At 42.4% G+C, this 14,645-nt stretch overlaps 1 protein-coding gene across 3 annotated transcripts in view; it reads right to left on the bottom strand.

Moving 5' to 3' along the window:
• LOC127660117 (myotubularin-related protein 13-like) overlaps positions 1–14,645 on the bottom strand; it is a 179,503-nt gene that overhangs the window by 85,790 nt on the left and 79,068 nt on the right. For all 3 annotated transcript variants that reach the window (XM_052150205.1, XM_052150222.1, XM_052150213.1), the window contains exons 10-15: positions 14,464–14,541; positions 14,019–14,132; positions 5,982–6,110; positions 3,447–3,545; positions 2,881–3,085; positions 315–424 (exon numbers count right to left, since the gene is read on the bottom strand). In XM_052150205.1, the coding sequence (XP_052006165.1) occupies positions 315–424; positions 2,881–3,085; positions 3,447–3,545; positions 5,982–6,110; positions 14,019–14,132; positions 14,464–14,541 (735 nt within the window). The remainder of the gene's footprint in view (positions 1–314; positions 425–2,880; positions 3,086–3,446; positions 3,546–5,981; positions 6,111–14,018; positions 14,133–14,463; positions 14,542–14,645) is intronic.

Genomic DNA, 14,645 nt, shown 5'->3' with positions numbered 1-14,645 from the left:
GAGCAAATTTCCCTTTGCCACAGGTAATTTGCACAAAGCTATTTAGCCTAAAATAATGTCAAGATGTCTTAGACAAACACCAGTAATGGTTAATGTTAGAATAATATTAGCATTAGTGATAAAGGCAGGGAAATAAAGAGAGTGTGTGTGACTGTTTGTTCACCCCTTTCCTCCTACGTCTGTACAACTCGCAGCTGAAGAGTTTTGCTTATCGCGTTAAGACTGCCATCTTATATGCTGTCTTTTTCCAGAAGTGCATGTTAATACAAATGGGCTTAGTTCTCCTTTGTCAATGACAGACATGATTGCATCACCTTTTCTGTCTCCAGAGTCTTGTTGTCGAAGATGAAGCCGATGCATGTCCGGACCACCTCCAGTCTACGAGCGCTGTTAAAAACCGAGCTGGCCTTGCCCATGATAGATACTATATAAAAGAGATGACCCAATATCAAAACATGACAAAGTGGCCTTCTAAATTAAAGCAATAATTGTGCAATAAAAGCAATAAAAAGCAATTCAAGTGGTAAACAAATCACTATAACTTAAATCCATAAGTTGGAAAATTCAAGCAAAATAAATGACACCAAATAATACAGTTCATTACAAATAATAATCACGACTAGATTTTAAGATTTTGTTTTTTGGGTACAGTAGTTACTAGGGCTTGCTGACGGATGCTCACTTTCCTAAGTCAAAAGAGTCTTTATGATACTGTCAAGTCTGATTTTCAGAATTTTAGATATGGCTCATGTGACTCAGGTGACTTATGGGTTTTTACATTTATTTTAGTTTTATTGTCCAATAGGCAAAAATCGTCTGATCGCTTAGAAACGTAAAAGCACCACAAGTAAGCACTACTAATAAACAACTGACCCTTCGCTAAGCCTTGCCCTAAAAATGTTACTGATCAATCCTACCTAAGCAACTCTTTTCACTGTCATTTTCATCAGACAAGCTTTTGCTCTTTTCTAATGAGTCTATGGAAATTATGTACATTTGGGTAGTTTTAGGCAGAATTTAACAGAAATGATCTATTTATAATAATGACAAGGTACCTAGAGAGGATGTACAATGCATTTGTACAACTCATTACAACCTTTAAACATATCTTCCACATTCCACATTCAATACAAGTTAAGCTCATTCGACAGCATTTGTAGCATAATGTTGATAACTTTTCTATTACAAAAAGCAAAAAATGCGGTTAAAGTGAGGCACTTAAAATGGAAGTGAATGGGGCCAATTTTCGGAGGGTTTAAAAAGGCAGAAATGTGAATCTTTTAATTTTATTAAAAATCTTATTATTATTTTAAAACTTGTGAAATATTTGAGCTGTGAAAATAATTTTTGCATTCGTTTTAGGGTTTGTTGACATTACATTTTACACATATACAATTTTACACAGAAATGGTTACTTCACATTTCTATCACACTAAAATCATGTTAACATGCATATTGTTTACGTCTTGTGGCTGTACTTTTGAAACTGTATTTTAACGTTTACAGATTGGCCTCCATTCACTTCTATAACAAGTGCCTCACTTGAAAGCAACTGATTTTTGCTTTCTTTTAAAGCTACAGTACTCCATGTAACTTTTGGCCCTCTAGTGGTTAAAAAAATAAAACCGCATGCGTTTGTGGAAGAACATTGTTTTGGTTGTGCTTCGGCTCTGCTCCTCTATACAATTATTGTATTTCACCACGCATGCACACACGCACGTAGCCGTGTCTGGACATGACGTGAACACGCACTTGCGAATGGTGTGTGTATGCAATTTCCCACCCCGAAATCCATCCCGACCGCTCTAAATATAAATATTATAGGTTTATCAAAGTGTACTTGGGTAAAGACATGGTTTGGAAGATGGATTTGTGTTGCACTCTCTCATTAATAACATTTTGTTATTTTTTAACCAAAAAACAAGTTAATTAGTGTAGCTTTAAAGAAAAGGAGGGGCAAATCAAAATGAATTTTTGTGGTAATCAATATTATGCCACAAATGCTGTCAATTGAACTTAACTTGTATAGAACCTGGAATATTTATTTAAAGCTAACAACTTAACGCTAATCCATACAAGGATTTTCTAAGGTCACAGTACTAGAGGTGTTGGTAAATAACGCATTTACAGCACCACAGCCAGTGTGTTGTAGACATGTTATGAGCAGTTCTGTTCACTTACACTTATATAATCAGGTATGTAATCACTGTCAAATAAGGCTTTTCTCTTTTCAAGTGACTTTGATAATCGTTTGCCTCAATTCAGACACACAGCCTTCCACATTTTAATCACATTACTGTGTAATTTAAAAGTTTCTTGAAATAAAACCTCAGAAAAACATTCTTTGCAATGTCACCCTTCGTTCCAGGCCACGTAAGAATAATATCAATTTAGTTTCTGAGCATATTTTCCCAAAAACTGCGCCGTTCATGGCAATCTCCCATTCATGCCCAAGGCATGTTCTGCAAAGCTTGTCAGAGCGAGCAATGGTAATTAAGAGAGGCGTAGCTTAGCAAAGGGTCACTTCTTTTCGCCAATTAATACGGTTCATTAGCCTAACTGTAGGTGATTTTAGATAACAGTTTAGATAAGATGTGTAGTCTAGGCACATTAATATAGCATACAATTGATGTTGAATCCCAATCGGTGTAATTATCGGCAATTAGTATTTTACAATGGCTTCGAACGAGGTTCATTCACCACATAACATATAAAACATAACTTTCCTTTTCTTAAAACCATATACAGGTAATACATTACAATTATTTATATATTACCATAACTAATATACAAAAATCCATTCTCAGATCCATTTTATGATTTTGTTGCAACTCTTTAGGTGTTCACAGTCATGAGTATTTCCTGCTAAGCTGCACTAACCAACAGGGGGTCCGGCAGGCACCACACACTTCCTCTCTGGACGGGTGATGATGGGGGCAGCGTGCTGCTTGGCCTGGCCCTCCAGTATCAAATCCTCCACCTTCTCCTCCTCCAACAAGGGGAAGGGCACCACGTGCACCCGCAGGTGTGAACCCTCGGTTGGTCGAGGCACTTTCTGGAAGGCCATGTGGGGGTTTGGGTTTTCCTGGAGAGTGCAAGAATGACTGATAAAGCAACACACCAAATTAGGGTTTAGAGTTTTCTGCAGCAGCATCTGACAGTTTTCCCATGATAATGTTTTTTTTTTTTTTTATCATCACTCATCAAGGGCATTTCTATTTTAAAAGTCACTACACATTACTGCACATGCAAAGCCTTTAAAGAAGCCTTAGTTCTTACTAAAATGTCAGCTCCAAATATGTCAGCTGAGAACATTTGGCAAAAACAGAAGAGCACATGATGACTTCAAATAAAGAAAAAATGGAAGGGTAACCAGAAGGATCACGTCAGCCTTTGAAGTCCAAACGCTTGAAGGAACTGGCGAAGAGATTGTGTCAAATGCTCACGTTTTTGTAAAGTTGCTCGGACAGCTCCCTCAAACACTTCTGAAACTTAGCCAGGTTCTCCTCTTCCTCCTTGAAGCACTCCACATCTAAGGCCACCAGCTACAGAAGACAAACAGAGCAGTTTCATTCAGAAACAAATGAACCGGTGGTTAAAATGTGCTCAAGAAATCTGTTTTTCCATCTTCTGTGATTGATTTAACGTAACCCAGCACAATAGCTGGAAATTCAATCAGCTAAACTGAGTCATGTATTATCTTCCTTCTGTGGAATGACTTGAGTAACTAAGTCTTAGTGGGAGCATAAATATTTTGGCCTTACAACGTTTCTATTCATTTACGATAATTAATGTTTACTAAATAATGTGATGCATCATTAAACCTGAAAATTGTTCACGAATTTCAATCCAATTATGACTGCTTAAATAGCTTATTTTGGTACAATTCATAACAGTTTTCAAAAATATGCTAAAGACTTAAATGTAACTGGGGGGACAATCTAACCTGTCCTATCAAGGTTTTAAGGATTTTTACAAATAAACAATTTAGGCTCCTTCATTGCAGTCTACTGCCTACTTAGGCAACTTCCTTCTAAGGCAGCATTTGCACTGAAATGGAACATGACAAATGACTGATTTGGAAACATCCGGAAGTGTCTGTATCCATTTTGACACATGGAAAACTCAACTTAGCGTTGGACATTAGAAATTTGCTAAAGAAGCATAAAAAATACATAGCACACATACACTTTGGGTAAAACAGTTCAGTTGTTGATAAAACTGAACTATTTTGTATTAATTTATCAAAAATATTTGAAGTTTCCATTCATTAACATTAGTAAATGCAGTTTTGGCAAGCCCTTTTGACTTATAGATGTTGATATCAACATCAACATTTAATAATTTTTTGATATCAACAATTACATTTTCGCTAGTTATAATAATAATTCTTGGTATTAGAAATATAATTACTACTAGTGAACATGGCAATTCTTCATATCAGTAATTACATTTGCACTGGTAAAAAGTCATCACTCGCAAAAATACATAAAAAATAGTATTTCCACTAGTAAAAACTGTAATTCTTGATATCTGAAATAGTAGTAAAATTTCACAATTATATGTCATTCACTTCTATTTAAAACACAATTACAGATATCTACAATTCATTTCTTGTTTAAATTTCACATTTCAGCAATGGATTCCTACCTAGTAAAAATGTTCATTCTTGATATCAATAATACAATTGCAACTAGGGGAAATTATGGCAAGCCAAATTGACTTTTAATCATTTGCAGGATATGAACTGTTGATATCAATGATTACATTTTCACAAGTTAAAATGCTAATTCTTGATATCGGTAATTAAACTTGCACTGGTAAAAACATCAATTCTTGGTGTAAAAAGTCATCATCACTCGCAGAAATACACATTCCTGTAGTCAAAAAAATAATAATTCTCTATTGTAATTCTTGATATCTGTAACTGCATTTTCACCAGTAGAATGTTACAATTAATTCAATCAATTTCACATATCAGCAATGCACTTCTTAGTAGTATAAATTATAATTTTCTATATCAATTATTAAATTGTTACTGGTTAAAATATCCTTTACTGATATCAAAAATGTAATTGCAACTAGTAAAAATGCACATGTTTGATATCAGTAATTTGGTTGCCACTAGTGGCAATGTTAATTTCTGATATCTGTGATGTGATTGTAACTAGTAAGAAACCCTTTTTAGATATGTTTAATAACTTTCCAATTTATTGAACTCCAAAATCAATTTCCAGATATCTGAAATACTGAATCTAACATGCTGAAACACATTTACAGATATCAAAAATGTACATTATCACCAGTTGTAATGCAACTATTAATATAGGAATGGATATTTGCACTAGTAACCATATAAATATTGATTAAAAAAATATATATAAAAAAAATTAAAATAAATGTATATATACATTTTTGTTTTGTTTTTTACTAGTAAGTGCATTGCTGATATGTGAAAATAGAATTCCAACATACTTTTTGAAATCTGTAATGACATTTTACATTTATGCATTTGGTATTTTGAATGGGATTGAATGAGAGATCATTGTGAAATTCTTCTAGTGAAATTTAATTTTTTGAGTTGATATCATCAAGTCATAACCTGCGAATGATTAAAAGTCAATTCGGCTTGCCATATTAAACAACGTGAACTAACAATGAACAACATATTTTTAACAGCATTTATTAATCTTTGCTATTGTTAGGTGATAAAAATACAATTGTTCAATGTTAGTTCATGTTAGTTCATAGTGCATTAACTTATATTAACATATACAACTTTTGATTAAATTAGTTTTTTTACTGAGCATGTCCCAATGTATTATTGTATTGGAGTCACCTACAAATTCAGTAGTTTACTACGTTTTGGAAGAGGTGTCGATTATTACATTTTTTATTGATTATTCAATTCTGTAAATCAAATGTACTGATGCATTTTAGGCCCCTTTTACTTAATGAACTATGATAAAGAAGTACCGAACCTCATCAAACAGATCGCAGGCCCTGTAAGGAGGTCCCCGTTCTGAAACAAATCCCGCAAAGGCCATGCCATCCAACACCTTGATCAAGAAGTCATTTTCTATTAGGCCCCGTTGGCCTAGGAAGGCAGCCTGTCAGAAACAGAGGGTCAGTGATCACCATTATCAACTGTTGAGTCACAAATTGTGTTCACACATCTGCTGAAACCCATTTCAAGCCCACGAGCCATAAGTGATTCAAATGATGCAGAGAAACTTACTAAACAACTTCCAGAAAAAAAAAAAAAACTAAATAAGACGTCTGCTATCTGCATCACCAGATACATCAATTTAGGTGGGCATGTTTATTTTAAACAGATTCCCAACTTTATTAAGTCATGACTAAACTGGTAAATAAGGACTGTTTGGCAGGACAAGATGCTCAGTTAATGCAAGAGAAGTGATTCTTTCCAGCACCTTAATCTGAGCCATGTGGGGTGCTTTAGGAGGGATGTACTAAGACGTTGCCACGGAGACATTGGCCGACACAAACAAAAACACGATGGAGGGTGAAATAACACTTGCAAATGTAAGTTTGATGCATTTCACGTGGCTCATTACAAGGACACTCTGACGGATTGAAGTGCTTAAAACAAACAAGCGACGATACTGAGTGCTTACGTTTGCACCAAAGCACTTCAGAGTCAAGGGTAGATTAGAGAAGCAAAACTTGTTGCTTATCTAGCAAGTTCAATAAGATTATTCTTCCATTCTTTCACTGGCTCTCGGACAAATCCATTGTTTATGAAAAGGCAGGTGTTTGTACAAGTGCAAGCTGCCTTGGGTTAAGGCATGCTAAACAATGCTTTGTTTCCAGCATGTCTGAGCTGTTTGTACTGTAAATAAATCATAAATGTAACATATTTGGAAGTATATACAATGTGAAATGTCACTGAATCAGCATATTTAGGTGGCATGTCAAAACAGCAAATATACTTCACTGAAACTGAGAAGTTTGGACAGAGGTGTGTGATGAATTCAGAATATATTGTACATTTTGAATGTCATTGTAACTTCATTATTCTGTACTGTCAACTCTACAGTAGAATATTGTGCACTAGACTAACAAGTAGTACTAAAAGGGAAATATTTGGGATATGTACCATGTAGTTACATGGTTTCTTTCAAATACCACAATGGTATAGAAACATGGTAATCATTCATTATGACAGTACATATAAAAGATCCATGGTGTTACCATCTGATACCATCGCTCTTAATGTTTTTTATTTTTATTTAATTGAGGTCCAGGGACCCGCGGAAACTTTCAGAGTAAAAAACTATATATATATATATATATTTTTTTTTTTAATTTTATTTTCATTATTACTATTTCATTGTGCTTTTTTAAAAACTATAATTTTTTTTTTTTTTTTTAACTGAAACCCCCTGTGCGTGAAATCTGCTTGAACTTTTTCATGAAGAAAATATAATTTATCAATAAGTTTGTACTAAAATGTATTCTAAATTGAACTGAAAGCACACGTACGCAAAAAAAAAATCTCACACTCCCAGTGCCCTTATAAACACTGAATAAACACAAAATTAATATATATACTGAAAATATATACACACACTCACTGAGCACTTTATTAGGTACACCTGTATACCTACTTATTCATGCGACTTAATCTAATCAGCCAACTGTGTGGCAGCAGTGCAATTTATAAATTCATGCAGATGCAGGTCAGGAGCTTCAGTTGATGTTCACATCAACCATCAGAATGAAGAAAAAAAATGTATCTCTGTAATTTCGAGAGTGGCATGAATGTTGGTGCCAGATGGGCTGGTTTGAGTATTTCTGTAACGGTTGATCTCCAGGGATTTTCACACGCAACACTCTCACACACAATTTACTTAGAATGGTGCCAAAAACAACACACATACGGCTTAAGCACTTGTCATGCAGTTTTAACAATGCGACCAGCACCCCCGAACAATCGGTTAGTGGATCAGCGGGATGCATGCGTACGCACCTGTTGTGAATCAGGAGGATATATTTTATGAATTTCTTTCCTATTTGTATTAGTACGCAAAATCCCCGCAATTATTAGTGAACGAGGCTCTCTGTTTTAAGTTTCTTAAGGTCACTGTTCTCTTACGAGAGGTTCTCTCGTATTGCGTAAGCTAGCTTACGCTACGGGAAAGATTAATCTTTTCTGAGATATTGTAGCCAAAAAATTATCCTTAATTTCTGCGTTGACTTCATTTGTCAACGCAGTGCAGCAACTGCAGACCTTGAGCGGGCTAGCTAGCGAGCTCATTGGTTGCTCTGCGGCAACTGCTGCAGCCTATAGACGAACTTGGGCGAGCTCGCGTCCAATGAGAGGCGTCCGCGCGCTTACTGCATCAAAGCCCGCCAAAATGGGCGTGGCTAGAGTGCATATAAGCGTAGTTCGTAGGCTGGAACCCTGATTTTCATCTCTTCAGCGAAGCTCTTCGCATCTCTGAACTGGAAGCCGCGTTGCCGTTCGAGGGGCATCTAGCAAGCTTGGACAGCGCTCGAAGAAGCCGGCCGTCTTCGCCACCTTCAGCCATCCTGCGAGCTACACCATCCGGCGACGTATCCTTTTTTACAGCAAGCTAAGTTCCTCAGCGAACTTCACAAAAAGAGTATCGAGCGTCTTTTTAAAGATGCCTCGCACTTCCTGCGGCTCATGCCGCGCTCCTCTCAGCACCGGAGACCGCAACCTCATCTGCGCTCTCTGCCTGGGACGGGAACATGCAGAGCTCGCCCTCGCTGACGGCGGATGCGACCTCTGCGAGGAGCTTCCGATGTCGACCCTGCGGGCTCGACTCGAAGCATGCAAAACCGAAGCGACTGCCTCGCAGGAAAGGCGGGCACCCAGAGGCTGTTTCAGATCTAAGGAGCGCGACGGACAACGCGCCGCTCTCTCCGTCCGGTCTCTTCGGTTCCGCGGTGAGTGGCATTGTTGACCGTTTCACGGAAGTCCAGAAAGCCACCCAAGCCATGAATCTCTTCCTGCCTCGTCGCGCTAGCTCCTTTGCAGGCCGCCCACGTGACCAGCCTCCTGCACGAGCCTCTTCACAGCGCCCAGCTCAGCAAAGCCAGACTTTTCAGCATCGACAGGGCGGCTGCCCTAGGTCGCGCTCAGACAGCCGCCGCAGACTGCCGCCCCGCGGGCCTCGGCCTAAGATTGCGTTGAAACCTGAGCAACCGAAGTCCTCCTAGCTTTGTTGAGAAAACGACGGCTCAGTCCCGCCGCAGCCGGACAGCCGTCAAAGCTTCGCCCTCTGTCAGTCCCCTTCTCTCAGGCTACTGCAGTGGTGGATTCAGCAGCCAACAAGCCGGTGATACTGCCCGCTTGCCTGCACTCAAACGCCGTTTTCACGGCGACCCAAAGAAATCTTGTAAAGAGCAAACATGCCTTATGTGTAGAAAATGTGCCCACAATCCAGTGTTCACCCCTACACACAAGCATTACACTTCCCGTGTTCCTATCAGAGCCCACTCACATAAAGCAGACACAGCCCGCTCGAGTGTTAGAGTCAATAAACGCGCTCACGAATACATGCGCGTGCCCATTCTCTGGCCGCTCTGTCACACGACCAGCCTTGTGTAGAAAATGTGCCCACAATCCAGTGTTCACCTCTACACATAAGCATTACACTTCCTGTGTCCCGATCATAGCCCACTCACATAAAGCAGACACAGCCCGCTCGAGTGTTAGAGTCAATAAACGCGCTCATGAATACGTGCGCGCGCCCATTCTCTGCCCGCTCTGTCACACGGCCAGCAAACACTTCTCTGTATGTAAGTCCCGTGCCCGTGACTATGCTCGCGCATCACTTAACAGATGTGACTCTTTCCCCATTCACCTCAATCGGGAAGTCACTCACAGAACAGCCTGTCCCTGCTGTCTGCGAGCAGTCATGCATAAGCACAGTAAGCGCGCTCACACATTCTGTTCAGCGTGCTGTGTGCGGCAATCAGGGCGATTTGGCCATTCACCCTCTAGCGTTACGCTTCAAAGCGTGGGAAGCTATCCCAGGATATCCAAATGGGTGTTAAGCACAATAAAACAGGGCTATTTGCTACAGTTCGATCGCCGCCCTCCCCGCTTCAAAAACTATTGTGAACACGGAAGCAGCCTGCATGCTTCGTTCAGAAATAGCAAACCTTCTGTGCAAAAGGGCCATAGAGAAAATGCCGCCTTCGCTGAGCGAGTCGGGGTTTTACAGCCGTTATTTTCTTGTTCCCAAGAAAGACGGCGGCCTCAGACCAATATTAGATCTCAGGGTTTTGAACAAGGTGCTTGCAAAAAGACAGTTCAAAATGCTTACAATCAGGAAACTCCTCGCGCATACGCGCCAGGGGGACTGGTTTATCTCTCTCGATCTGAAAGATGCCTATTTTCAGATTCAGATAAATCCCGTCACAGGCCATTCTTGAGATTCAGCCGGCGGCCATGTTTATCAATACACCGTCCTTCCGTTCGGCCTGTCTTTAGCACCCGTACTTTCACGAAGTGCATGGATGCGGCGCTCGCACCCCTCGCGGAGTCAGGGCTTGCGAATTCTGAACTATTTGGACGACTGGCTGATTATGGCACAGTCACATACGGAGCTTCTGTCTCACAGAACAGTTCTCCTCAGCCATCTGAACAGTTTGGGTCTTGCAGTCAATTGGACCAAGAGCTCACTACAGCCCAGTCAGGCAATTTCCTTCCTTGGAATAGAACTAGACTCCGTGGCAATGACGGCTCAGCTTATCTACACAGCCGCGCCGTGTTCAGCGACTAGCAGCGTCCTTTCAGATGAACAGCCTCACGCCTCTGAAAAAATTTCAGAGAGTGCTAGGTTACATGGCCTCAGCCGCAGCAGTACTTCAGCTGGGTTTACTGCGCATCGCCCGCTTCAGCATTGGCTAAACACCCGCGCGTCTCGCCGGGCTTGGGCCACAGGCCGCCAGCCGATCAAGGTGACTCAGACCTGTATTTCAGCTCTGCAGCCCTGGACAGTGGTCGAATGGTATCAGCGGGGAGTGACGATGGGAGCTGTATCTCGCCGAAAAGTCATCTCGACAGACGCCTCCAACACGGGTTGGGGCGCGGTCTGCGAGGGCTCTCCGGTTTTTTGTTTTGGCCTATGGTCAGTTCAGGAAAAGCTCCTTCACATAAATTGTCTGGAAATGATAGCGGTCGAGTACGTGCTTGTGCGCTTTCTCTCGGTCATTCAGGGTCACCACGTCCTGGTCCGTTCGGACAACAGATCTGTGGTATCCTACCTAAACCGTCAGGGCGGTGTCAGATCCAGGAACCTCTTCCATCTGACGAAACGCATACTGAGTTGGTCCCAGTGCCACCTGCGCTCGCTGAGGGCGACGCGACGTGCCAGGCCACCTGAACGACGGCCCAGACAGACTGTCCAGAGACAATATTCCCCCAGGGGAATGGTCCCTGCATGCTCAAACAGTCCAGAAGTTATGGCGCATATTCGGCAGAGCAGAGATAGACCTCTTTGCGTCAGAAGAGAACTCTCACTGCCCAATATTTTTCTCGAAAAGCGAGGACGCACTGGCCCAGGACTGGCCCAACTGCCCACTTTACGCCTTCCCTCCCGTCTCGCTATTGCCACAGGTAATGCAGAGGATCAGGGAAACGCGTCACTTGGTGCTCCTCATAGCCCCGCGTTGGGAGAATCAGACATGGTTCCCGGAGCTTACGCAGCTGTCACTGACAGCGCCGTGGCCCATCCCAGTGAGAGCAGATCTCCTCTCTCAAGCTCGCGGCACGATCTGGCATCCCCACCCAGAGCGCTGGCGCTGCACGTGGGTGATCAACGACTACCCGTCGCTCTGCCAGAAGGGGTAATAAACACCATCATACACGCTAGAGCCCCTTCCACGAGAAGACTCTATGCGTCAAAATGGTCTGTGTTTTCAAAATGGTGCACCGACAGAGACCTGGACCCACGGACATGTGGGGTGTCGTCGCTGCTCGTGTTTTTACAAAGAGCTGCTGGATAAGGGCAGATCCCCATCCACGCTCAAAGTGTATGTGGCGGCCGTCGCAGCGTTCGCTGAACCCCTGCACGGCCAGTCACTGGGAAAAAACGAGCTGGTCATCTGCTTCCTCAGGGGAGCTAGAAGGATGAACCCCCCGCGCCCCCCATTGGTTCCTATCTGGGATCTTTCTATAGTTCTCGAAACTATGAAAGCCCCCCCTTTCGAACCGCTTCAATCCGTGGATTTGAAATACCTTTCACTCAAAACCGTTTTTCTGACTGCCCTGTCATCAGTCAAACGTGTGGGACTCCTTCACGCGCTGTCTGTCAGCGCTGCGTGTCTTGAGTTTGGACCAACTGACTCCAAGGTCATTTTAAAGCCTAGACACGGCTATGTTCCCAAGGTGATCGGTACTCCTTTCAGAGCACAGGTCATTTCCCTATCGGCGCTGCCAGCATCCGATAGCGAATGCGACGCCAATCTCCTTTGCCCAGTCAGAGCACTGAGATTGTATACTGCGCGCTCCGCCTCTTTCAGACGCTCTGAGCAGCTTTTCGTTTCGTTCGGAGGGTGCACCAAAGGTCTCGCCGCCTCGAAACAGACACTGTCTAGATGGATAGTGGACGTTATTGCTGCCGCATACGCGTCAAAAGACCTGCCATGCCCGTTGGGCATTAGGGCTCACTCCACTAGAGGCATGGCCTCATCGTGAGCATGGTCCAGCGGGATTTCCATTCACGACATATGTGTGGCAGCGGGCTGGGCTTCCCCCTCCACCTTTGTCAGATTTTACAATCTGGAAGTCCCCGCCCTGCAGGCAAAACTACTAGCGGTTTAATACGCTACAGCTCCCCTGGTGAGCTGCACTGATGGGACTCATTCCACACAGACCGGCACCGCCGCTCTGTCGTTCCCTTCCCACAATGTGCTTATGTATTACACACACACTGGCCCGCACTCTTGCCGGCCAAATATTATTTCCCCACTCACAAGGGCTCCCCGGGTCCCCCCACCCCGGGGCTCATGCAGTGGATGCTTGGCGCAGACGGTGTTAACAATGGGTTCCCGTAGCGTAAGCTAGCTTACGCAATACGAGAGAACCTCTCGTGAAGAGAACGAATCGGTTACCTAACGTAACCTCGGTTCTCTCTAGACGAGGAACGAGTATTGCGTAGCCGGCCGTGCTTCGCGCCACGAGCGACTTTCACTTCATTCAATGAAAACCAGGGTTCCAGCCTACGAACTACGCTTATATGCACTCTAGCCACGCCCATTTTGGCGGGCTTTGATGCAGTAAGCGTGCGGACGCCTCTCATTGGACGCGAGTTCGCTCAAGTTCGTCTATAGGCTGCAGCAGTTGCCGCAGAGCAACCAATGAGCTCGCTAGCTAGCCCGCTCAAGGTCTGCAGTTGCTGCACTGCGTTGACAAATGATACAAAATTAAGGATAATTTTTTGGCTTCAATATCTCAGAAAAGATGAATCTTTCCCGTAGCGTAAGCTAGCTTACGCAATACTCGTTCCCTCGTCTAGAGAGAACCGAGGTTACGTTAGGTAACCGATTCGTTTTCCAAGAAACACTTTGTTGTCAGTGGAGGAAAACAATGTTTCATTGTGGAGGAGAGTGTAAACAGCTAAATCAATACGTTTTCAAAGGAACATTTTTTAATTCTGTTTTGGCTGAACAGATTCTGTTAATACAAAGTCAATATTTTCACACAATATAATTGGGTCATTCTACATGAAAATACATAGAGTCTTCTAGAACTCATAATGGGGGTTCCTTGCAAGGAGATCATAATAATTGGGGGTGCCATGCATGAAAAAGATGAAAACCCCTGCCATAGTACTACCATAGTACTTTTTTGTAGGGTAACATGACAGCACCTAAACATTCCTGATATGAATTTTCTAGAAGTGTTTTGCAGGTTTGCTTGACGGTAATCACTCCTAATCACTCACTGACTGATGGCCCTGTTTGCTCTGCAAATGAGGGTGAACATCATAAAGTTGCAGATGTGCGGCCTCTCTCACCTTGTGAAAGTGAATCACAGGTTCGGAATGGATGCGAATGAGCTGCAGACAGGACCTGTAGCCCTGGAAGAGTTGTGCAAACAAGCGCAGGAAGACCGCTCTCACCTCCTTATCCTGTCAAAAACAAGAAAGCCAAAATAGAAGCGGTTGAGAGACATTCGGGGAATGCCAGATAAACGTCTGATGATGGCATGAGTCAGAGCGCAGATTTTCGTTCTGACAGTTCGCTCGACTTAAAATAAACTGCTTACGTGAAGGGAGTTCAAACTCCTCTAACACACACATATTTCAGGTCCCTGGAGACCCAATTAGAGACTTCAGAGTCGGTCACATGAGAGTCAGTCACTAATTTAGCAAATTTCACACATTACTTGATGAGCTTGTAAAGCAGAGCCATATAAATGATGCATGTTTTTTGTATCTAAGAGTACTTTGACTGTTTTACCAGCAGTTTTATGTTGGACGGAGCAGAACGAGGGGGAGGGAAGGCATTATCTGCTCCTTCCAGATCAGGGTGCAAAACCTGGAAGACAAAGAAAAGTATTTACAGTGAGGAAATATGAAATCTGTGGGCAAATGGAGCAAATTTAACCTATGGAATACCTCCAGTAATAATCATGGTTTAAT

Source organism: Xyrauchen texanus, chromosome 2, assembly GCF_025860055.1.
Source record: "Xyrauchen texanus isolate HMW12.3.18 chromosome 2, RBS_HiC_50CHRs, whole genome shotgun sequence".
In the NCBI taxonomy this organism is placed as follows: domain Eukaryota; kingdom Metazoa; phylum Chordata; class Actinopteri; order Cypriniformes; family Catostomidae; genus Xyrauchen; species Xyrauchen texanus.
This window is presented reverse-complemented; position numbering and strand designations above follow the sequence as displayed.